Source organism: Mycteria americana, unplaced genomic scaffold (assembly GCF_035582795.1).
Source record: "Mycteria americana isolate JAX WOST 10 ecotype Jacksonville Zoo and Gardens unplaced genomic scaffold, USCA_MyAme_1.0 Scaffold_39, whole genome shotgun sequence".
Taxonomy (NCBI): Eukaryota; Metazoa; Chordata; class Aves; order Ciconiiformes; family Ciconiidae; genus Mycteria; species Mycteria americana.
Genome location: NW_027445626.1, coordinates 1607976 through 1632858, shown reverse-complemented (window position 1 = coordinate 1632858; position 24883 = coordinate 1607976). Strand labels below are relative to the sequence as shown.

General features: G+C 50.7%; 1 protein-coding gene across 1 annotated transcript; it reads right to left on the bottom strand.

Annotated features, from left to right (window-relative positions):
- Positions 1-206: 206 nt before the first annotated feature.
- Positions 207-7286, bottom strand: LOC142403615 (olfactory receptor 14A16-like). The gene is made up of 2 exons (XM_075489854.1): positions 7125-7286; positions 207-1145 (listed from the first exon to the last, which is right to left on the bottom strand). The coding sequence occupies exons 1-2, from the start codon at positions 7284-7286 to the stop codon at positions 207-209; spliced, it is 1101 nt and encodes a 366-aa protein (XP_075345969.1).
- Between the last annotated feature and the right edge of the window lie 17597 nt (positions 7287-24883).

Genomic DNA, 24883 nt, shown 5'->3' with positions numbered 1-24883 from the left:
TACAGAGGTGCGACACGAGAAGCCAGCTGTACCATTGTGCCAGACACACGTGAACAGGCCTCTGGGTCAGGCAGGCTGGGTTCATGCCTCTGGGGAAGTGGAGTGGATGCAGACATGGACAAACATGGTCATCACAGATAAAGTGGCCAAAGCACAGGAGGTTCCCAAGATGAATTTGAAATCACTTCTGAAGAGACGTGAGCAGGCTATTGCTGCTGAGAAAGAGCTGATTGAATCAGCTTCTTCAATGTGTCTTTAACCTCCTGGTTCCTCATGCTGTAGATGAGGGGGTTCACAGCTGGAGGCACTACTGAGTACAGAACTGCCACCACCATATCCAGCAATGGGGAGGAGATGGAGGGGGGCTTCAGGTAGGCAACCATGACAGTGCTAATAAACAAAGAGACCACGGCCAGGTGAGGGAGGCACATGGAAAAGGCTTTGTGTCGTCCCTGCTCAGAGGGGATCTTCAGCACTGCCCTGAAGATCTGCACATAGGACAGCACAATGAAAAAAAAACACACAAAATCCACAAATATACTAACCACAATAACCCACACTTCCCAGAGGTAAGCATCTGAGCAGGAGAGCTTGAGGATCTGGGGGATTTCACAGAAGAACTGGTCCAGGGCATTGCCTTGGCAGAGAGGTATTGAAAATGTATTGGCAGTGTGCAGCACAGCATAGAGGAAACCACTGCCCCAGGCAGCTGTTGCCATGTGGACACAAGCTCTGCTGCCCACGAGGGTCCCATAGTGCAGGGGTTTGCAGATGGCCATATAGCGGTCATAGGACATGATGGTGAGGAGAGAAAACTCTGCTGAAATGAAAAAGACAAACAGAAAGACCTGGGCAGTACATCCCAGGTAGGAGATGGCCTTGCTGTCCCACAGGGAATTGGCCATGGCTTTGGGGACAGTGGTGGAAATGGAGGCCAGGTCGAGGAGAGAGAGGTTGAGAAGGAAGAAGTACATGGGGCTGTGGAGGTGGTGGTTGCAGACTACAGCGGTGATGATGAGTCCATTGCCCAGGAGGGCAGCCAGGTAGATGCCCAGGAAGAGCCAGAAGTGCAAGAGCTGCAGCTCCCGTGTGTCCATGAATGCCAGGAGAAGGAACTCGGTGATAGAGCTGCTATTGGACGTTTGCTGCCTCCAGGCATGGGGACCCGTGCAAAGAGGAAAAGTCATTCACAAGTTAGGGGAGACTTTTCTGAGCAAAACCAAAGCCATTTCCTGAAGACCCTCCCCTTGCTACAGACCTCACCCCTCCATTTCCCTTTCCTAGGACACCTTCCTTCAGCTCCATGGCTGAAGCTCTGGTTTGGTGCTGGTTGAATGTGGCGTGAGGAGCTGGGCCTCTGGCCACTGGCTGCTGAGGTGTCAGCCCTGCTCTTCAGCAGTGAGTTCATGGGAATGGTGGAAGCAGCGGCCAGTCCTGGTGTTCAACTTTGTCAGATGAATCCACCCATAACAGAAGGGCTTGTCAACATCTGAATCCCAGTGCTAAGGAATGAAGATTGCAGAAAGCAGACTGAAAGTTGTTGTGTTGTTTGGGTTTTTTTAAAAATTTGGGGGAAAATTTTATATTATTCCCCCCATCTGATTTGAGGATTGTAGTGGGATGTCCTAGTATTTCTGTTGCCCTCAGGGAGAACTGAGGGAATCCTGCAAGGCAAGAGGATTGCCATTGGATTAGAGCAGAGTGAGGGGACCTGGTCTGTCCTTCAGACCGAGATGCCTTGGGCTTGCACCTTTCTGAGACTGAGGGCGATCACACTGCTCTGTTTGCGTGAAAAGCCAGCAGACACTGCTGAGAGCAGAGGGATCCACTGCAGACTGCTAAATGACTCACCCTTTCTCAACATCTCAGCAACCCACTTCTAGCCAAGGACACACATGGCTCATTTCACCAACCCAACAGCATTTCCTTGGTCATAGCAGCACTGTGCTTATGGGATGGTATGGGACAGATTTGCATTCTTGAGGGCAGCTCACAGCATGGGGAAGATACCAAAAGGAGATCCGTAAGATTTTTCATGATGGTATGTCACTAAGGGAAAACCAGCTCATTCCCCAGCCCCACAGGCTGCATTGCCCACAGCCTCACAGATGAGAGGAAAGCTGGGACACTTGTTCCCATGGACACACCTGCACAAAAGGACCCACAAGATCAGTGTGTGACTCTGCAGCTGAAACGCCCATCCCCGGAGAGCCTGACAGCAAGAACAGGATAACAACAGCAATAACACAGACAAGTGGAGTGTACCTTACCTAAAAGTGTGAATATAAGTTTAATTTCTAAGTCACCTCCAGCAATTATCCCACATAATCCACCCCGTGACTGTAGTCGCTCAAGCTTCACAATATTTGGAATGCCTCGGGTGTGTCATATACATTCCCATGGTGAGGATTATTGAGTACGTATACGTCTTGTGGGGATATTTGATGAGACAAATGCTTCGCCATAGTCCAAAGTCTAACATACAGCCCGACGGTTAGAATGAAGCATAACACAGTGAGCACTAGCAGAACAACAACTGGATGAAGCATCTTATTGAGAATTCCAGTTGTGGTTGGCGACCATCCTAGCAAAGTGTCCCACCAATAGAGTCCTCCATCGTGCTTCACTCCTTCTAAGATGCAATATATCTCTTCCACATCATGGTGGACGGTGACTAATGTCTTATGTCCATTATTCCGGATGCGTTCCAGCAGTTGATTCAGGTCATCGTTGTGAGAGACTAAAAGAGTTAATGTCTCAAACATTGTGGCAACTTGAGGCACTATTTGCATGGCGACGGCAGGTCGGTGAGCACGGGGTGGGGGAGAGCAAGAGCGGGACGTGGAGAGCGCGTTGGAGGATGCGCGGTTCCAGGTTCTGCCAAACCTGACCATGTATGGCCAGCGGTCACACAGAGTTTATCTGAGGAAGGGGCTTGCAACAGCCCCAAAGACCCCTCACGACCACCCCCCTCCCCCAGCGCCTGCGCAGAAGATTGAGAACTTTCTAGAACAAGAACCATGTAAGTCCTGAAGGGGCATACCTGGAGGCGGGCATTAGCCAATAGAAGGCTTGGCCCCCCCCAGGGAAGCGCGCACACGCCCACCACTGGAGGATTGCCACGTCTGTCATCGTCATCGCGGGATCCAAGGGTGGTGATACTTTTTCTTTCTCTTTTCTCCTCTCTTCTTCTTTCCTTTTCTTGCTTCTCTTCTCTTTTCCTCTGCTTTTCCAATATATATATGCAAGTTTGGGATCGGGAAGCCTGGAAAATAGCTCCTTTGCCAAATCGCCTTTGTTCGTTCGTTAAACTTGTCAGGTCGTTAAGTTTGTCCGTTTGTGGAATTCACCAGTTAATAAAGTTGCTGGCCAGCCTGTTCCCCTGGGTCATTGTCGTGACTCTGCCGACCACGCGGCTCTGCCGAGCAGAGATCGGCTTTTGTTGGTACTCAAACAGTCGGGGAATCAAAAAGATTCACCCCTTTCGCAACCCACCGAGTGGGACGAGACAATCGTGTTGCAGTAGTTTTCTCACCAATGTCAGGTTCATTCCAATAGGGGCAGGTAATAAGTCTTGATACAGTGTATAGTTAGCCTGCAGCAGTTGGTGAGTTGTGACAGGAGCCTAATAGTTGAAGTCACATCCCATAATTTTGGTAAAATTACAAACACAAATATTTGAGTGATTACTTATATCTACAGTAACGTTATCTACAAATACAAAATCACAAAAGGTTCTCATGCAAACGCGTCCTTTCCCAATATATACAAGTCCAGTTTCAGGGGCTTCATCTGGTTGTATTTCAAAATGACAAACATTTTGTTCAGTGTCAAGACAAATGTCTTGGGCTTTGAGGGTGTTAATCTCGCAAATAAATCCTTGTTGTTCCCGTACAAGGCACGCATTCACGTCAATAGTTTGCCATTTGTTCCCATTGTGTTGGGCCCATACTCTGTGTTCTGATGGATAGAGTATAGCTCCATTGTGATTCAACCCCAATGCAATGATTGGGTATATGGTGTACACCGAAGCATTGCGTATTGTTAAGACAAAAGCTGTGGCTTTGCCGTCAGTAGGGTCATAGGTGAAATCAACGGGATACCACCAGGATTGGAATTCTTTCTCAAATTCAGTTGCATTATCCCAAATTACCTTTAATTGCAGCTACTACAGATTGCATCCACAGCTGAGCTTGGATACAACTAAGAGCGAAAGAAACATTGGTTTGGGTCACACCAAGTGCATCCACAATCAACTGGTGGTCCTTCTCATTTACCTCTCCCCACTGAGGCAATATATCCGATAAGAGCCATTGGTTAGCTCCCAGAGCTGAAAGAGAAGATTGTAAAGGGTGTTTCAGGGCACTTAAGTCATTGGTTACTGTGGCTAATTTCTTAGCAAGTACTTCAGCATCTATGCTGTTTAAGACTCCCAGTCCTGTTCCTAAGACACCAGTCACATCTCTCTTTGGTTGTTTTGGAGAGATGAGAGTCCGTTTATGCAACCATGCTGACCATCCTGCGTAAGATATACTCAGGTATGGTGAAGAGGTAGGTTTAATTGCAGAGAGATTAGTCTGCATTGCTAATTCCACCTGTTTGAGGGAGTATGATGGATTAAACAGCACTTGTTGCTGACCTGTATTTTTAATTATGTAAAGGCCTGTGTTGAAGGTGATAGGAGTTAGCCTAATGGGAGGCCGAGTCAATACATTTTCAGACATTTGTGGGGGCAGAGGTTCCTTATCCTTTGCAACTGGCACAGATGTTGCTGTATCAATCCCAAATTCAAATAGTAATTCTGTGCCTCTTTACCCCCAAAGACAGTATACAATTATGGGTTTGGTAAAGGTAAGATTGTACCAGCAATCTGAATTTGGTTTGGTCATTTTGTAACATTCAGCCTTGTAGTTTTTTGGTCTGGAAGAGTCAGTATAGACTGTTTTAATTTCAGTCGGCCTGTGGTAAGTGGACCCATTAGTTACTTGGCAGCTGATCTGTATTGTCTGTCCTGGAATGGCTTGAAGTCTAGCCATCCAAAGAGAGTCATTCCAACTCCCTTCATCTCTTGAGTATACTTCGGTTCCATGCATAACCAGAGTGGAGAGACTTAAGTTCCTTCTGTTTTGTAGTGTTCCAATGCTTGCGCTATATCGTGACAATGCATGATCCCAAAGGTAACTCGATCTTGCAGTGTGTCAAATGGACTGGGTGAGGTGAGGTTAGGTCAGGTGGTATAGCTGGATGTCCTGGTTTCGGCTGGGATAGAGTCAACTTTCTTCCTAGTGGCTGGTATAGTGCTGTGTTTTCGATTTTACTATGAGAATATTATTGATAACATGCTGATGTTTTGGCTGTTGCTAAGCGGTGTTTACACTGGTCAGGGACTTTTCAGCTTCCCATGCTCTGCCAGGTGCACAAGAAACTGGGAGGGGGCACAGCCAGGAGAGTTGATCCAAACTGACCAAAGGGCTATTCCATACCATATAACGTCATGGCCAGTATATAAACTGGGGGGGAGTTGGCCGTGGGGTAGCGGTCACTGCTCGGGGACTGCCTTGGTGTTGGTCGGTGGGTGGTGAGCGGTTGTATCACTTTTTTTTCGTCCCTTATGTTTTGTTCCTCTCTCTCTCTTGTTGTTTTCCTTCTCATTACAATTAATTGTTATTATTACTATTATTTTATTCCAATTCTTAAACTGTTCTATGTGAACCCATGAGTTTTCTTACTTTTGTTCTTCCGATTCTCTCCCCCATCCCACTGGGGGGGGGGAGTGAGCGAGCAGCTGTGTGGTGTTTAGTTGCCAGCTGGGTCTAAACCATGACACTGTTTGCATGTGCTCAGCTAGCCATTTCCTTCTCCATCTAACAGTCCATCCATCAAACCCATGCCTTTCCAATATAGCAGCAAGAATGTTGTGCGGGACCATATCAAAGGACATACAGAAGCCTAGGTAGATGATATCCGTAGCTCTTGCCTTGTCCACTGATGCAGTTACTCCATGGTAGAAGGCCCCCAGATAAGCCGGGCACATTTGCCCTTTGTGAAGCCTTGTTGGCTGCCTCTAATCACCTCCCTCTCTTCCATAGGTTTTGAGATGTCTTCCAGGAGGATCTGCTCCATGATCTTCTATCTGTACAACACAAACATGGACTTCTGAGCTAGTCATGCAGTGTTGCACTGTGGAGGGATAAACAACCTGTATGAGCAGGGCTGAGAGTCTGGTGCTGGAAATGGTGATTGTTATGGGCTGGTCTGGGACGGTTGCCTTGGGGCAGCTTCCCTGGGGTGTACAGTGAGCATGGGCACAGACCAGAGCCTGTTCTGCTGGTCCTGCCTCTCTCCCCCAGGAGGTCTGGCTGTGCAAGGACACTGCCGCATGCTCCCACCCTGGATACTCAATTTAGCTGTTCAATCGTGTTTTCCTCTTGAGGGCACTTCCCTGGGCTTGTTCTTGAGAGAAGCTTTGGAAGAAAAAGTCAGCTTTCAGGCACTGCCATCAGGAGATCCCCTTGGGTGATGGAAACTCTGTTATGGAGGTCAGCTCTGCCAAGGAAGTGCCCATTGCCTGTCACTGCGTGCAATCACAGGACTGCCACCCAAAAGGACTGTGACCAAGCTGCAAGAGCAAGCCTTCCTTACCTCCACACAGGGGCTCAGAAAGAGAGTGTGGAATGTAAAAGAGAACAGCTGCAGAAAGAGCAAGCGCTGGTGCTCCCTGGCAGTGCTGCTGGGCCAGGACTCTTTTGCCCTCCACCTCTGCATGCAGGCTCTGCCACTGCAGCACCAGAAAAAGTCTCAGAAAAAGGATCTCAGCTGAAGAAGTTGCTGCAGGGTTCTTTAGTTTTTTAAAAAAGCACAGAGAACATGGCTCTTATTTCAAGTCTTTTCAACAGTCTCTTGGTAACACTACAAAGGTAGATACAGAATTAAAAATGGCATGAATAAAGACATTTCTTTGTGCACATTATCACATGTAAAACAGAGCAAAAACCCCTCCACCACCACCACCAAAACCTCCAGAAGACAGGCTGAGCCTGTAATGACATCCATTATGAGTGATACGCTCCAAAAAAGGACAGTTTATTGCTTTAGAAAAAACATCCCATCATCAGTTTCCAAACTGCATCCTTGAGCTCCTTGTCTCTGAAGCTGTAGATGAGGAGATTCACTGCTGGAGGCACCACCGAATACAGAACTGCCACCACCACATTGAGGGATAGGGAGGAGATAAAGGGTGGTTTCAGGTAGGCAACCATGGCAGTGCTTAGAATGAGGGAGACCATGGCCAGGTGAGGGAGGCTCATGGAAAAGGCCTTGTGCTGTCCCTGCTCAGAGGGGATCCTCAGCACAGCCCTGAAGATCTGCACATAGGACAGCACAATGAAAACAAAACAGCCAAGTGCTACTAAGAGACTAACCACAATAAGCCCAACTTCCCGGAGGTAAGCATCTGAGCAGGAAAGCTTGAGGATCTGGGGGATTTCACAGAAGAACTGGTCTAGGGCATTGCCTTGGCAGAGAGGTATTGAAAATGTATTGGCAGTGTGCAGCAGAGCATAGAGGAAACCACTGCCCCAGGCAGCTGCTGCCATGTGGACACAAGCTCTGCTCCCCACGAGGGTCCCGTAGTGCAGGGGTTTGCAAATGCAACATAGCGGTCATTGGACATGATGGTGAGAAGAGAAAACTCTGCTGACATCAAAAAGAGAAACAGATAGACCTGGGCAGCACATGCTGAGTAGGAGATGGCCCTGGTGTCCCATAGGGAATTGGCCATGGCTTTGGGGACAGTGGTAGAAATGGAGGCCAGGTCGAGGAGGGAGAGGGTGAGGAGGAAGAAGTACATGGGGCTGTGGAAGTGGTGGTTACAGACTACAGCAGTGATGATGAGTCCATTGCCCAGGAGGGCAGCCACGTAGATGCCCAGGAAGAGCCAGAAGTGTAGGAGCTGCAGCTCCCGTTTGTCTGTGAATGCCAGGAGGAGGAATTCAGTGATGGAGCTGGCACTGGACATTTGCTGCCTCTGGGCATGGGGACCTGTCCAAGGAGGAAAAGGTGGTGAGACAATAGGCGAGACTTCTCAGAGCAAAATCAAAGCCATTTCTCATAAATCCTCCCCTGCTGCACACCCACCACCCTTTTGTCTTTCTAGGAGACCTTCCTTCAGCTCTCTGGCTGGAGCTCTGGTTGGTGCTGGTTCAGTGTGTGGTGAGGAGCAGGGGCTTTGTGCGCTGGCAGCCGAGGCGTCAGCCCTGCTCTGCAGCAGTGAGTGCATGGGAACGGTGGGGGCAGAAGCCAGTGCTAGTTTTGGACTTTGTCACAGGAAACTGCTCCCAAAACAGAAGAGCTTGTCCGCATCTGCACTGCCAGTGCTAAGCAATGGGGATGGCAGAAGGCAGTTGGAGAGGTTATTTTTATTTTCACAGCTCCCCTCCATCTCCCATGGGGAGTGTGTTTGGATGTCAGAACCCCTCAGCATTTCTGCTGCACTCAGGGAGAACAGAGGGAGTCCTACAAGGCAAGAGGATTGCCGGTGGTTCAGTGAAGAGTGAGGGGTGCTGGTCTGTCCCTCCGTGTTGTTCCCAGCTGCCCAGTGCTTGCACGTTTCTGAGAGGGAGGGTGATCACACTCCCACGTTATCCTGAAGAGTCACCAGACACTGGTGAGAGCAGAGGTGTCCACTGCAAACCACTAAATGTCTTCCCCTTTCTCAAGGACTTAGCACCCCATTTCTAGCCAAAGGCACACGTGGCTCATTGTGCATCCTGGGAGGCATCTGACAGTTTGGAAGGACACCCCAAGGAGACAGCCAAGTGTGCTAATGATGGCATCTGGTGAAGGGAAACCCAGCTCATTTCCTAGCCTCCCAGACTGCATTGCCCAGAGCTTCACAGGTTAGAGGAAAGCTGGACACCTCATTGCCTTAAACACATGTGAATGGGAGGACCCCCAAGATCAGTGCCTGACTCTGCAGCTGAAACTACTCTTCCCAGAGAGCCTTACATCAACACCAGGAGCAGCTGAGGGAGGCAACAGGGAGGCAGAGGGGCACTCAGGAAAGCCTTTGCCTTACCCAGCACTGCACAACCCCTCCCAGATGTTGATAATGCAGGGCAGTCCCCTTCAGCCCCTGCTCAGCAGGAAATGGGCACATGGCAGGAGAAATGCACTTCATCTCTTCTGCTGGCAGATGGACAAGGGGGTAACTAACACCCTCAACCCCACGGGCTGGCCGAGGGCTTTGCTAGGTGGGAGAGGAGACAAGAGGGGTGTTGCTCAGGGAAGGCATCTGCACTGCAGGGCATGGCCGGGAGGTGCCCATATCTCCCCTGCAGCAGGGTTTTGCTTCCTATTTCGCTCCCTCCTTGCCCATGTCTCTACTGCCTGGAGCTGTCCCAGCTGGGACCTGTTTCTCTGGCCCCATGTCTCCTCCCTGCCAGTGCTCACAGCCCCGATCCCAGCCCCTGTGTGCCCAGCTCTGCCCTGCAGCCTCTGTGTGTGTGTGCAGGGACCAACGAGCAGGTTACACAAACCCTGATGAAACTGGAAAGGTGATGCTGGTTTTATCTGTAGGCTGGTGGGGGGTGAAGGCACTTGCTGAGGTTCCTAGTAAACCCCAGGGTGATGGTTTAGGAGTCTCAGCCCCTTCTCTAGCCCACACAGCTGAGTTTCCATTCCCACCAAGCCAAGCCAGAGAAAAGTGGAAGCATAGATTCAGGAAAACACAGACTCAAGCAGGAAACCCTGCCCTGACCGTACTCATGACAAGTCCCCTCGGATATGACCTGGGCATGACCTGGATCTGAGAGCAGCGCTGTCCCACGCAGCGCCCTCTCAACAGCAGAAGAACCCTGCCTTGCCCGGGGTCGCTCCTTCCGTGCACAGCTTCTCCCCCCAACACCGTGGGGAGGTCCCCGGGCATGCTGAGTGCTGACCCTGTCAGGCAGCAGAGTCCCTGCCCTGAATCACAGCCCCCTGGGTTGCTGGAACCCTGCTGTGGGCAGCCCTGGCTGCACACCCAGATTCACAGCCTGCAGCTGTCCCTGGGAGAAGGCAGCCATCATGGCCTGTCCTTTGGACAGTGCAGCAGAGAAGCCCTGCTCTGGAGCACATCCTCCTCCTCTACACTACAGAAACTGTAAGAGTCCTCCTGAAAGACCCCATGGGCTGTGGGATGTGCCAGCTTTGGGAGATCCCTGCAGGAACACAAGGTACATTGCCTTGCATCCAGAGACTTACCATGTAGGGGGCTTTGAAGATCTCTCCTCCAGTGAGGTCTCAGCCATCTTCCCACTCATGACTGCCTTTAAGCTCTCTCTGCCCTGCTCCTCTCCCCTCACTGTCTGCAGGCAGTGCCCTCAGCCCTGCTGTGCTTTGCAGAGCTGCTGCTCCTGGGCAGAGCTGTCTCTCTGCAGCTTTGCCACTTGCCATGAACTTCCTCTGTCCCAGGAGCCCGGCCCACCTGAGCAGCAGAGGACCAGCCCAAGGCAGCACTTCCTCTGCCCCCTCTGGCCTCCCTCCAGGTGTCCCTGGGGCTCCAGGGGAACCTGCTGTGAAACAGGCTGAAGGAACCACTGATGGTTCCTTCCCTCAACTGGGGAGAGGCACTTTTTTCCAGCAGTGTCATTTCTCCTATTGGGAAAAGAGTCAGGCATGAGAATCACCTTTTTTTTTGTTCCATCATTAGGCAGGACACCTGGAAGGTGACAGGCAGGGATCTAATTTCTGCAAGCTGGGAAATGTCTTCAATTGAGTGAATTTAGGCATTTCATTCTGGGTTTGTAATTTCATTCTGGGTTTCTCATTACATTCTGGGTTTGTAGTCCTAGGAATAGAAAGACATTCAGCTGTCTTTTGTCCATGCCATGTCTCTGCTCTGAAGCAAAGCCTTTGCACACATGGGGTCTTGGACACTTGGTAACAGGTTTCCTTAGGGCAAGTATGAGCTTGCCTGGTGCCACAGCTGGGGTGCTTCAGCTCAAATGTGCAGCAATGCCCTCAGACAGGGGCACAGACAGGATGAGCTGGAGCTGTGACTGTGGGAGACAGAGCTGTGACATGGTGGCAAAGCTCAGTACAGCTGGTATTCAAGGACAGCATCCTCCAAGCTCAGCAATAGTCCAGATCGCAACTCAAACTAAACTTGAAAGGCAATTCAAGGGCACCGTAATGAGTGTTTACTACTTCAGGAACAGTTAAAGCAGAAACAAAGATACTGTGTGGCCACTGCTGAGTTTTGTAAGAGCAGGTGTAGATAACTGTGAGATTCTCTGTTATCCTCTTTGCCTCAGTCTTCCCCAGCAAGGTCTCTCAGGCCTCTGTGACTCAGGGCAGGACTCTGGAGAAGATCAGCCAGAGGTGGATGTGGATCAAGTCAGGGGTTGCTTGAGCAAATGCAATCCTTTCCAGGACAGGAGGGGAGGCATCCCAGGGAGCTGAGAGGGCAAGCCAATCTCACAGTGAGGACACTCTCCGTCACCTTTATAAGGTCATGGAGACTGGGGGGACTCCCTGATGACTGGCAGCACCCAAACATTGCATGCACCTTTCCAAAATGCCCAGCAGAGGAGCAGTGAAACTCAAGGCTGTGCCCCAGAGTGTGTCCACTCAGATCCCATTTCTGGGTGTCTCAAAAAGAAGCTGACTGGTTTGACCCAGGGCAGCTTGTGTCTTGCCATCCTCTTTGCTTTCGGGAATGAAAGAACAGGCTGGCTGGACACAGGGAGAGCAGTGCTTGTCTTTTAACCTGGAAGTCAGTGAAGTTTTCAACATCATCCCCCACAATATTCTTGTGCCCATGTTAGGGTATTATGGCCTGCATGGGTGCATAAGAGGAGGGGTAAATAACCAGATGGCTGGTGGGGCTCAGAGGGATGTGGTCAATGTGTGGTAGTCTGCCTGGAGGCACCTAGCTAGAAGGCTCCTGCGAGGGTCTGTCCTGCCACTTGCCCTATTTAACGTGGTTTTAATGATCTGGAGGAGATGAGAGAGTTCTTTTTCATAGCACTTGTAGATGAAACGATATTGAGGAGAGGAGACAGTACACTGGAGGGCACGGCTGCCATCCCAAAGGGCATAGCCAGGCCAGAGGGATGGGCAAAAAGTAGAATCATAGAATGATAGCAACATAGAATCATTTAGGTTGGAAAAGACCTTTAAGATCATCAGGTCCAGGTGTTAACCTAGCACTGCCCAGTCCACCACTAAACCCTGTCCCTAACCACCACCTCTGCATGTCTTCTAAATACTTCCAGGGGTGGTGACTCAACCACTTCCCTGGGCAGTCTGTTCCCATGCTTGACAACCCTTTTGGTGAAGAAATTTTTCCTAATGCCCAATCTAAACTTCCCCTGGTGCAACTTGAGGCCATTTCCTCTTGTCCTGTCACTTGTTACTTGGGAGAAGAGAATGAGACCCACTTCACTACAACCTCCTTTCAGGTAGCTGTAGAGAGCGAGAAGGTCTCCCCTCAGCCTCCTTTTCTCCAGACTAAGGAACCCCAGTTCCCTCAGCCGCTCGTCGTCACACTTGTGCTCCAGACCCTTCACCAGCTTCGTTGCTCTTTGGACACGCTCCCGCACCTCAATGTCTTTCTTGTAGTGAGGGGCCCAAAAGTGAACACAGTATTTGAGCTGCAGCCTTAACAGTGCCAATCACAAAATGATGATCACTTCCCTAGTCCTGCTGGCCACACTATTTCTGACACAAGCCAGGATGCTCTTGGCCTTCTTGGCTACCTGGGCACACTGCCGCCTCATATTCAGCTGGCTATCGACCAACGCCCCCAAGTCCTTCTCCACCAGGCATCTTTCCAGCCACCCTTCCCCAAGCCTGGAGAATTGCATGGGGTTGTTGTGAGCCAAGTGCAGGACCCAGCACTTAGCGTTGTTGAACCTCATACAATTGGCCTCAGCCCATTGATAAAGCCTGCCCGGGTCCCTCTGCAGAGCCTTCCTACTCTCAAGCAGATCAATGCTCTGGCCCAACTTCAATTCCCCTTGGATTATGGGGGCAACAGCGGGACATTTGTCTGCTCATTCCCTCCATGGTCTCTTCAGTGATGGCTCTCACTGAGGACTGCTAACACCTTCAGAAACTTAGAGGTTTGCTGCTGACTTTTACTTCTCTAGAGGCCAGTTCATTCCACTTTTAGCATCTGCAGTTCAGGAACTTGGCACCACAGGGCTCATTCACATACAAAATGCCCTAAGAAGCCAACTCTCTGGGCATAATTTTCTTCATTCCCCAGGTCTTATGTGGTTAATTAGAGAGATTTCAGAAGTGAAAAGATTTCAATAGTCAAAAACAATAAGAAAGGATTTCATTTTCTTCCCCTTTTCTTCATTTGTCTGCTTACGCGTTAAGGGCAATAGCAATCTCCAAATGGCATTGAAAGCAAACATATTCAAGACTGAAGTCAAGACCCTGTGTGTCAGACACTCTATGGGCAAACTTGTCCCTCCCTCCAACCCCACATGTCTCTCATCAGGCACCTGGGATTTACAGCACCTTTGTTCACATCTGAGCTTTCTCCACTACAGTCTGTAGCTGCATGTTTCAGCCCATTGGCACCAGTTTCCACCTGCTTTGCTTGGGGAACGAGCTGCACCCAGACACAGAAGGATGTTTCTTAATTGCCAAAAGACAAAACCAAATGAAGGCATGGTGCAATAATAAAATAAAATGCGCTCCTCTGCTGTCTATGAAGTGCACATTACTTCCCCTGAAGTCCACTCTCCACAGTGCATAGCCTTACACCAATAGAAAACACATTTTTGTGTCAAGCACATATCCCAAGAACCCCTAAAGCACTCCCTGCTTCCGACTCTGTTTGTCCATATTCAGTCTTGGCTCACAGCAAGTCCCATGCTGAAGTCACAAGTTGCCTCAATTCACAGAGGGAAGCAAAGAGAAAAAGTGAATACTCTTGACTAGCCAAATCTGCATTAATCCCACCCTATCTGGGATACAGGAGCACGTCCTTTGTAGCCTCTGCAGTATCCACACCTACTCATTCCTCTCCCCCAGCACTGGACAGCTTGGGTGCAATTGTCCAGGCTTCCTTTTCTACTCAAGGCAGAGCAATCACTTGTCTCCACTGAGATGCTTTGGCCTACCCTGCTTCCCCTGCCCCCAACCTTTATCTCCTGTAACCCTGCTCCAGTGATAACTAGCACTGGTGGTCATAATGGATGCATCTGCGCATGATGGCTGCATCCGACTCAAAGTGAATTCAGGAGACAGATAACAACACAATAGCCAAGGGCTACTGTGCAATGCACGCCCTGCAGAAACTAGAATCTGTGGTCGGTACGTAAATATGACTATGAGTAAATCATCTTACCCCATCAATAGTCTTTGTATGAGAACCCTTTGTGATTTTATATTCCTAGATAACATTAGTGTAGATACAAGCAATCGCTCACATATTTGTCTTTGTAACTTTTCAAAAATGATGGGATGTGACTTCAGTTATTCAGCTCCTGTTACGTCTTATCAACTGTTATGATCTAATTATACATTGAGTCAAGATTTATTGCCTACCTGCATTGGAATGCATCTTACATTGGTGAAGAAAATACTACAACACGATGACCTGTGTCAACTGCTAGAATGCATGTGAAACAATGGCCACAAACCTCTGATCACCACTCATCATGACACAGAAGAGATACGCCATGTCTTGGAAAGAGTGAAGAAGGATGGGGAACACCATTGGTGGGAAACTCTTCTTGGATGGTCACCAACAGCAACGGGAGTTTTTAATCTCATGCTTCACCCCATTGTGATTTTACTAACTAACACTGATGTGTCTACAGGATAAAACAAATAACCCAACTCCAACCATCCAAAACATACAAGCTAATACATAGAAAATAGCAATACTTCACTATCTAGTTACTCTGGGTCTGAAAGGCATAAATTATCAATATACTATTTATGGCACAGCGGCAAGAGGTGACCATACCACCACGCTGTAGAGAATAAGATGAATTGACTATAGGCATGGGGTGCAGTGTGACGGTGTGTTACCCCCCCGGCCCCCCAACCTGACCTGTATCTCCTGTAACCCTGCTCAAATGATAACCAGGAGTGGCAGTCGTAATACATGCATGTGCTCACGATGGCTGCATCTGGCTCAAAGTGGATTCGGGAAACGGGTAACAACACAATAGCCAGGGGTTATTGCGCAATGCGCCCACCTAACCACAGTAAAGAAACTAAAATCTGTGGTTGGTATGCAAATGTGACTATGAGTCAATCATCTTACCCCCATAAATAGTGAGCAGCCCAAGAGCCCTTGGAGCTCTCCTGCATGGCAGCGGGCTGCACACCAGGATCTCCCCTTGAGCCGGGACGCCTCTTAAGGTTAGTCCTCGACACTGAGAGATTCCTTGCTGCAACAGATACTTGGTTAGTGACGAATAGCATGCTAAATATTGCAATCTTAAATAAGCGATAGAAAGGATTGATTGTGCATATATAATCCTTTAGACATGGATCATTAACCAAGTCTGACACAAAGACTGGAACTAGCCGCACCTAGACTCCTCTCTGAGAAGGAGTTTAGGAAGCAAGGGGGTCCTTTCTGAACCTCAGGACTCAACAGCAGGGTCTCCCTGACAGTTTCATCCTGGCCTCTATGCACTGTTTTATATCAATGAAGTACTTTTTTGCTTCTCTTTTACGAGTGAAGTGCATCACTCCATGCACAACAGCATCATACTCCTCTGGACAAAAAAAAGGGAATCTCAGGTGTCATGGCGTACCAATACTTGCGTTCAGGGATCTGGTCAAAAAACCCATCTCCATTTCTGTTGAGTTTGCTCAAGTCACCCTTGAGTTGATTCCCATCCACCGCTGGTTGTCCTCCTCCACAGGAAGAGAACACAGGGGCCATCCCCTCAACACGGGGGGCATCCCCCATACGCATCCTGCCTGCCAGTCTCTCCAGCGGAGCCTGCGTTCCTCCATTGCAGAACCCCATATGAGCAAGCAGTCCCACCACATCTCATTTAATCCAAAACCGTCACAATTGTGTGACAAGCCATGGGGCTCCAGATCCTCCTGCCTGTGATCCACCTTCTCCTGCCTATGTACATTTGGACCGCAGCAGCTCAGCTCTGGCACCAGGGTGGAGTGCAGACTTCTAACAGGCAAACCTGAGCAGTGACCCTGACCAGAAGACCATTGTCCATTGAGCTGTGCGGCACTGCACGTACAGCCTGGCCTTCACGCCTGTGCTGTGCAGAACAGAGCCCTTGGCCGCAGGACAACTTCAGCAACTCATTGTCTCACAGGAGCCTGCAGGCAGCTCCCACTCAGTACTGGCCCTTACGCCTCCTGCGTGGCCTTGCCTGTAGCTAACAAGGCAGCAAGAAGTTCTCATGAGAACATCATTTCTGTTAGACTGTAGAGATGATGAGAAGAGTTCTTTTTTGGTAAGAAATTCCTACAGCAGCTTGAATGATCCAAACAGGGGAATGTCTTCTATGGGTGGGGTCCACATGGCATGCTGCGGGTGGGTCAGAGGCCTGTTCAATGCTACACCACCTGGGGTCCCACCATCTAAAAGGGACCTGAGATTATCTGCATGATTCTCTCTTTATAGTGTTAGTGCTGATGAACAGCATTTTAAATGATACCTCACAGAGTCTGAGTGCCTTTCTTACTCCAATTATAATGAACCAGTGGTGAAAAACATTCTCTCAGCACCTTTGGATGCAGCCCCTCCAGTGCCATGGAGTGGTAAGGGTGGAGTTTGCTCAAGTAACCCCTGGCTTGATCCCCATCCACTGCTGGTTGTTCTCCTCCAGAGTTCTGCCTCAAAGCAGAAAGGCCTGGGAGACCTCGCTGGTGGGAACTGAGGCAAAGAGGACGTAGAGTAGCTCACATCTATCTACACCTACTCTTACGAAATGTAGCAGTGGTCTCACAGTATTTCTGACTCTTCTTTAGCTGTTCCTGAGGTAGCAACAGCTCATCTTAATGCCCTTGAATGCCCTTTTGAGTTTCAACTAAGTTTTGATAGGAAGCATGTCTGTGCTTGGATTATGCTGTCCTTGAAGACAAGATGTATGCAGGCACACTGTTAAAATCATTGGTCTGTTCCTTGATGGAATCCTCAAGGGAGTGAGTAAAGACCCCAGTGTGGGGTGCTTTGTGTTCAGGCAATGCATGCAGCTGTTGTGCCAGAGAAAAGACAGACCTTGCTTCTCCGATGGCATCTGATGACCAATGCCTCTGACTGATGGCAACAGTCCCTGGCACACAGGCATCAATCGCACTCCCTGCAATGCCGTCAAGGCTGTCTGTCGTGCACCCGCCCTGAGTGGGAATTGCTTTCCTGCAGGTCCTGTGCTGTCCCTGCCAGCCCTGGCATCTCAGGTAGCTCTGTGGGCCTGGATTGGAACATTAAAGTGAGTAGATACCCTGAATTCTGAAAGGCAATGTGGGGATGAACATGAGGCAACTGCCAATCCAGTGAGTGGAGACCTAGTAAATCCAACAGATGGAGAAGAAGGAAGAGTGAGACTGGGCTCTCATATGGCATATGACTTCATTCCATCATATGGATATAGGCCACCCTGAACATAATGAGTGGGGACAGGTTCAGTTGCCCTTAATTTGGGCATCAGCTGTCATTTCAGTTGGCCACAGGAAACTCCCAAGGGCCTCCAAGAAGATGCCCCCAGGTGGTGTCCTGTCTCTACATCTGCCTGCACCTATCTTCGATCTGTCTCTATTACCTGCACATATCTTTGACCACCTCTGGCCCCTCAAATGTCACCAGACAATTGCATCTGAACAGCTCACTCCTGGCCTCCATCACCATTAATTTCCATGGGAGCTGAGAGAAGGAGCTCACATGCAGGGGTCTATTGAATGACCACCTGAAGAGAGGCAAGAGGCATCCCACCTCCTGTGGGTTGGTGGTGTGCAGGGCAGGGAGCTGAGTCCCCTTCCAGCCCCAGGACTACAAACCAAGGAGAGGATGCCTTGACTGACTCAGCTGAATCCCTTCCCTCAGCAGGGCAAAAAGAGATTCCTGCCTGTGTCTGTCTGGCTGTCCTGTCTAATGATGGGCCAACAAAAGTTGATATTTCGACCCAACTCTGTCTCTGAGCAGAGAAATGCCACTGCTGGAACCAAGTGTCTCACCCCAGCTGAGAGAGGGAACATCAGTGATTCCTTCAGCTTGTTCCACAGTAGGTTCCCCTGGACCCCCAGCCACAAATCAAGGGAACCCGGAGGGGGCAGAGAAATTGCTACCTTGGGCTGGTCCTCTGCTGCTGAGCTGGGCCGGGCTCCTGGGACAGAGGGAGCTCATGGCAAGTGGGCAGAGCTGCAGAGAGACAGCTCTGCCCAGGAGCAGCAGCTCTGCAAAGCACAGCAGTGCTGAGGGCACAGCCTGCAGGCACCGAGGGGAGAGGAGCAGGGCAGAGAGAGCTTAAAGGCAGTCTGGGCTGTGAGGAAAGTTGAGAGCTCGCTGGGGGAGAAATCTTCACAGCCCTCTACATGGTAAGTACCTGCATGACAGGGAATGTATCTGCAGTTTGTGGAAGGATCTCCAAAAGCTGGCACATCCCACAGTCAGGAGGACTTCCACAGTTCGTCTAGCGTAGAGGAGGACATGCTGCAGAGCAGGGCTTCCCTGCTGCACCATCAGAGGGACAGGGCATCTCAGCTGCCTTCTCCCAGGGACAGCTACAGGGCTGTGAATGTGTGTGTGTGCAGCCAAGGGTGCCCAGGGCTGTCCTTCAGCGTCCCTGTGCCCCAGGGGGCTGTGTGCCCAGGCAGGGACTCTGCCGCCTGCCAGGGTCAGCACTCAGCCTGCCCGGGGAGCTCCCTATAGCACTGCAGAAAGAAGCTGTGGGTGGAAGGAACAATTTCTGGCAGGGCAGGGTCTGTCTGCTGCATCACTCAGGGCTGCTCACAGCTCCAGATCACCACTAGGAAACTTCCAAGGGGGTGTTTCAAGAGGAAGGTCAAGGCAGTTTACAAGAAAGAGATTTCCTGAGTCTGTGTTTTCAGTTTCCTACTTGGAGGGCAGGGAACAGGAGCGGGGGTTGGGGTGGCAGAGGGAAAGAGAAATAGAAAAGGACCTGTCAAGCTTGGACAAGTCATTGAGACTCCTGAGCTGTAACTTTGCGGGGTCAGCAGGTCTGCTAATAGCCTCCTAAACTGCCTTCCGCCCCTCCTCTACCTATGGACAGCACCAGCATCACATTTGCTTGACCCATCAGGGTTGTTCTCACCAGCCCTTTTGAACCTCCAAACAGGAACACGTGCCCAGGCAGTGCCCTGCAAACAGGCAGGTTTCTGTAGGCCGAGGTGAGTGCACAGAGGTTGGGATGGGGTCTGTGAGTGCTGACAGGGAAAAGACATGGCCCAGGGAATCACTTCCCAGGAGGAAAATCTCCAGGCAGCAGGGTTACGATCAGGGAAGGAGAGGAAACTTAAACCAGATTTGTTGTAGAAGGAGAATTCAGAAAACTCCGTAACATCCCCTCCATCACAGACCCCTTCCTCTGAGCAAGCCCCCTTGCCTCCTCTCCCACCCAGCAAAGCCTCTGCCCTCAGGGCAGTGGGTTCCAAGGCATGAACCACCTCCTCTGCAGCCACAGCTCCAGCAGAGCCGTGCTGCAGCTCTCCAGCCACATGCCCACTTCCCTCTGCAGAGCACAGGGGCTGACACCAACTGCCTGGCAATGCTGGTGTCTGGGAGGTGGCGTGCACAGCTGGGTAAGGGCAACGCTGTCCTGAGTGCCTGGCTGCCTCTCCCCTCGCCTCTCTCAGACAGACCCTCACTGTATTTTTCCTTGTTTCTCCACTTGTCTGTGTTATTGCTGTTGTTATCCTGTTCTTGCTGTCAGGCTCTCTGGGGATGGGAGTTTCAGCTGCAGAGTCACACACTGATCTTGTGGGTCCTTTTGTGCAGGTGTGTCCATGGGAACAAGTGTCCCAGCTTTCCTCTCATCTGTGAGGCTGTGGGCAATGCAGCCTGTGGGGCTGGGGAATGAGCTGGTTTTCCCTTAGTGACATACCATCATGAAAAAACTTACGGATCTCCTTTTGCTATCTTTCCATGCTGTGAGCTGCCCTCCAGAATGCAAATCTGTTCCATAGCATCTTTGTGTAGCATCTGAAAGCTCCATCTATAAGCACAGTGCTGCTATGACCAAGGAAATGCTGTTGGGTTGGTGAAATGAGCCGTGTGTGTCCTTGGCTAGAAGTGGGTTGCTGAGATGTTGAGAAAGGGTGAGACATTTAGCAGTCTGCAGTGGATCCCTCTGCTCTCAGCAGTGTCTGCTGGCTTTTCACGCAAACAGAGCACTGTGATCGCCCTCAGTCTCAGAAAGGTGCAAGCCCAAGGCATCTCGGTCTGAAGGACAGACCAGGTCCCCTCAACTGCTCTAATCCAATGGCAATCCTCTTGCCTTGCAGGATTCCCTCAGTTCTCCCTGAGGGCAACAGAAATACTAGGACATCCCAGTACAATCCTCAAATCAGATGGGGGGAATAATATAAAAATTTCCCCCAAATTTAAAACAAAAAACAAACAACACAACAAATTTCAGTCTGCTTTCTGCAATCTTCATTCCTTAGCACTGGGATTCAGATGTTAACAAGCCCTTCTGTTATGGGTGGTTTCATGTGACAAAGTTGAACACCAGGACTGGCCGCTGCTTCCACCATTCCCATGAACTCACTGCTGCAGAGCAGGGCTGACACCTCAGCAGCCAGTGGCCAGAGGCCCAGCTCCTCACGCCACATTCAACCAGCACCAAACCAGAGCTTCAGCCATGGAGCTGAAGGAAGGTGTCCTAGGAAAGGGAAATGGAGGGGTGAGGTCTGTAGCAAGGGGAGGGTCTTCAGGAAATGGCTTTGGTTTTGCTCAGAAAAGTCTCCCCTAACTTGTCAATGACTTTTCCTCTTTGCACGGGTCCCCATGCCTGGAGGCAGCAAACGTCCAATAGCAGCTCTATCACCGAGTTCCTTCTCCTGGCATTCATGGACACACGGGAGCTGCAGCTCTTGCACTTCTGGCTCTTCCTGGGCATCTACCTGGCTGCCCTCCTGGGCAACGGACTCATCATCACCGCTGTAGTCTGCAACCACCACCTCCACAGCCCCATGTACTCCTTCCTTCTCAACCTCTCCCTCCTCGACCTGGCCTCCATTTCCACCACTGTCCCCAAAGCCATGGCCAATTCCCTGTGGGACAGCAAGGCCATCTCCTACCTGGGATGTGCTGTCCAGGTCTTTCTGTTTGTCTTTTTCATGTCAGCAGAGTTTTCTCTCCTCACCATCATGTCCTATGACTGCTATATGGCCATCTGCAAACCCCTGCACTATGGGACCCTCGTGGGCAGCAGAGCTTGTGTCCACATGGCAGCAGCTGCCTGGGGCAGTGGTTTCCTCTATGCTGTGCTGCACACTGCCAATACATTTTCAATACCTCTCTGCCAAGGCAATGCCTTGGACCAGTTCTTCTGTGAAATCCCCCAGATCCTCAAGCTCTCCTGCTCAGATGCTTACCTCCGGGAAGTGTGGGTTATTGTGGTTAGTATATTTGTGGATTTTGTGTGTTTTGTTTTCATTGTGCTGTCCTATGTGCAGATCTTCAGGGCAGTGCTGAAGATCCCCTCTGAGCAGGGATGACACAAAGCTTTTTCCATGTGCCTCCCTCACCTGGCCGTGGTCTCCTTGTTTATTAGCACTGTCATGGTTGCCTCCCTGAAGCCCCCCTCCATCTCCTCCCCATTGCTGGATATGTTGGTGGCAGTTCTGTACTCAGTAGTGCCTCCAGCTGTGAACCCCCTCATCTACAGCATGAGGAACCAGGAGCTTAAAGACACATTCAAGAAGCTGATTCAATCAGCTCTTTCTCAGCAGCAATAGCCTGCTCACGCCTCTTCAGAAGTGATTTCAAATTCATCTTGGGAACCTCCTGTGCTTTGGCCACTTTATCTGTGATGACCATGTTTGTCCATGTCTGCATCGACTCCACTTCCCCAGAGGCATGAACCCAGCCTGTCTGACCCAGAGGCCTGTTCACGTGTGTCTGGCACAATGGTACAGCTGGCTTCTCGTGTCGCACCTCTGTAATAAAAGGGGATTTCCTCATGGTGGTGTCTGGAGGTTGGGCTCTTCTTCCAAAGCTGAGCTCAGGCTGAAGAAATTGCCCCCACAATGCCATGCTGTTTTGCTTGGGTTCTCCCCATGGGATGAGGGGAGGAGGGCATGTGGCAATGTGTTAGAGAATGGGCCTGGGCTGAACCTTCACCTGTGGGTGCCCAGCTCCCCCGGAGATGGTGACTGATCAACAGGGATCTGCCTGGGACTCTCACCCCATGGCTTTCAGGCACCACAGCCCGCTCGCTCTGCAGAGCAATACCAACAGCACGGGACCCTGTGGAGGGCACAGGGAGGAGGAAGGAGCGGCAAGTCAGGCCAGCATGGACAAACTTCCCTGGTGAAAGGCTCTCTGGGGGCAGGGACATGTCTGGAGAAGAGAAAGCAGCAACTCTATGCTTCTAGGAGGGAATAAATGACAAAGAGATATCTATTTCTGAATGCACCAGCTCGGGCAGGCTTCTCTATTGCTTGGGTGGCTGGAGCAGCCTGAGGATGCCCTGGGCCAGGAGCCTTTTCCTGGGAGTGGGGCTGGCACAGAGGGGTTTGCTGGCCGTGGACAATAAGGCTGTCTTGGAGACAGGAGCAGACACTGGCCTCCATCTCCTCATGCCATGGCTGGCCCTCAGCCCTGGGACTGAGACACCTCTCTGCCTCTCTGGCAGGAGTTACTGTTAGCTTCAGAGGGGCTGGGGCTGTGGGGTTGAGTGTGCAGAGCTTTGCAATACCCATCAGTGGGCACTGCCATGGGGTCAGCCCAGAATGGGCTGCTTTTCTGGGCTGGACAGGAAAGAGATAGATGGGTAGGGGACGGAAAGTGCTGGGGACCACCAGAGAGGGACAGGGCTGGGCTGGAAGCTACTTGGGAGAGGAACACACTGAAGTTAGCTGAGCTGCCTGACCATGCAGGGTGAGGACTCACACCAGGGGATTGGTGGTGCAGAGCCAGGGCTTGTGGAAGGCAGCTGAGACTTGCAGACACAGGAGAGAGGAGGCTGGTCTGTTGTCTTTGGTGGCATGGACAGCTGGGGAAGGTGCCCCAGGACATTTGTAACACAGACAAACACCACCACCCCCAGTGACCAGTTGCACCACAGCACTACCCTTCAAGTGACATTTCCTTTTTCCTCATGCCCAGGCTCAGACTCCAAAGCTTTTCCTTCCTCATGCTGTTTCCTCTACAAAGGAAAACATCCTCTCTGAAAGCACCCTTCAAGCAGCTGCAGGCCATGACAACATTGTCCTTGGCCTCTACATCAGGAGGCCAAAGCAGCCCAGGTCCCTCAGCCTCTCCACACAAGTCATGGGATTCAGCCCCTTCACCCCATCTTGGCAGATGTCGTCTGCACCTTCTCCAGGTCCTCCCCACTCCTGCAGAACATGGAGCCCCACCCCAGCACAGATTAGTTCAGATGTGGCCACACCCCTGCTGAGTCAAGGGAGGAGGTAACTCCCCTTGTCTGGGTGGCCACATTCCTCCTAATTCAGACCCATATGCAGCTGGCCTGATTCGTGGTCAATATGCTGCACTGGCTTCCTATAGCATCCCTTGTAGCAACCATGCCTTCTCCTCAGGCTCACTCCTCAGCTGGTCAGCTCCAAGCTTGCCTTGCTACATGAGGTTATTCTGCTCCTGATGCAGGACTGGCCACTTCTCCTTGTAAAACTTGCTGAGGTTTCTGTTGGCCACCCTGTCCTGTGGTGCCTCTAACAAGATGGCAGCATGAGGAACTGCAGGACAAGACGGATAATAAAAGGAGGCCCTAGTCTAACGGACTTGCAGAGCAAAGTAAGAATTCGCAATACAGCCATCCCAGACACACCAACAGAGGGCACCAGGCAAGCAAAGCCAGGGCCAGTGGGCAAAGGGAAAACAGAGGTGGGCTTCTTGTGTGGGAGGGTTGGAGGATGACCAAAGGGGAGGGGGGAAACATGGAAGAAGGAAGTTGGAGGTGAAGCAAAGGGTTCAGCCAGGGCTGTTTGTGGGCACCTGTCAAGTAGCCCTCAATCTCATTTCTCCAGCAGGGAAATCAGCATGGCTGGGCACACCTCTGATGTGCCTCGACAGGAATGCACACAGTGTGGGCAATTCCTGAGCTATATTCTCACTTAGATATCCAAGACACAGCCAGATAGCTCACATCACTGGAGGTTGGCCATGGATTGAAGCAGGCTCTTTAGGAAGAATGGGGCAGGTTGGTGAGGAGCGGAATTTCACTGTGTGTCAAGTCAATATGTGAGTGAGCAGAAGGACAGCATGGAGCTCTGCCTAGAGCCAGGTGAGAGCTGATGGATCAGGATTAGTAGGCAGACCAACGTGGATAACGTTGTAGTTGGTGTCTGCTATGGACCAACCATATTAAGAAGAAGCAGCAGATGAGGCCTTCTTCAGACAAGTAGAAGGAGCTTCTCATTGCAAGCCCTGGTCCTCATGGGGGACATTACCCAGTCAGACGTCTGCCTGAGGGGCAGCACAGCAGGGCACAAGACACTCAGGAGGCTTCTGGAGGGCACCAAGAACCTCCCAACCATTCGGCGAGAGTGTGAGGAAAGACAAAGTCCACCTCGACCTCAATCTGGTAATTCAGTCTGGACATGAAGGGCATGAAGACAGGATTTAACAACGACATCAGCAGCAAAAGGAAGGCTCGGGAAATTGTGCGCCTGCTGCTAGATGAGGCAGGGGCCCTGGTGACAGAGAGCACAGAAAGGGCCAAGAAAGGGCCATGCCTTCTTCCTC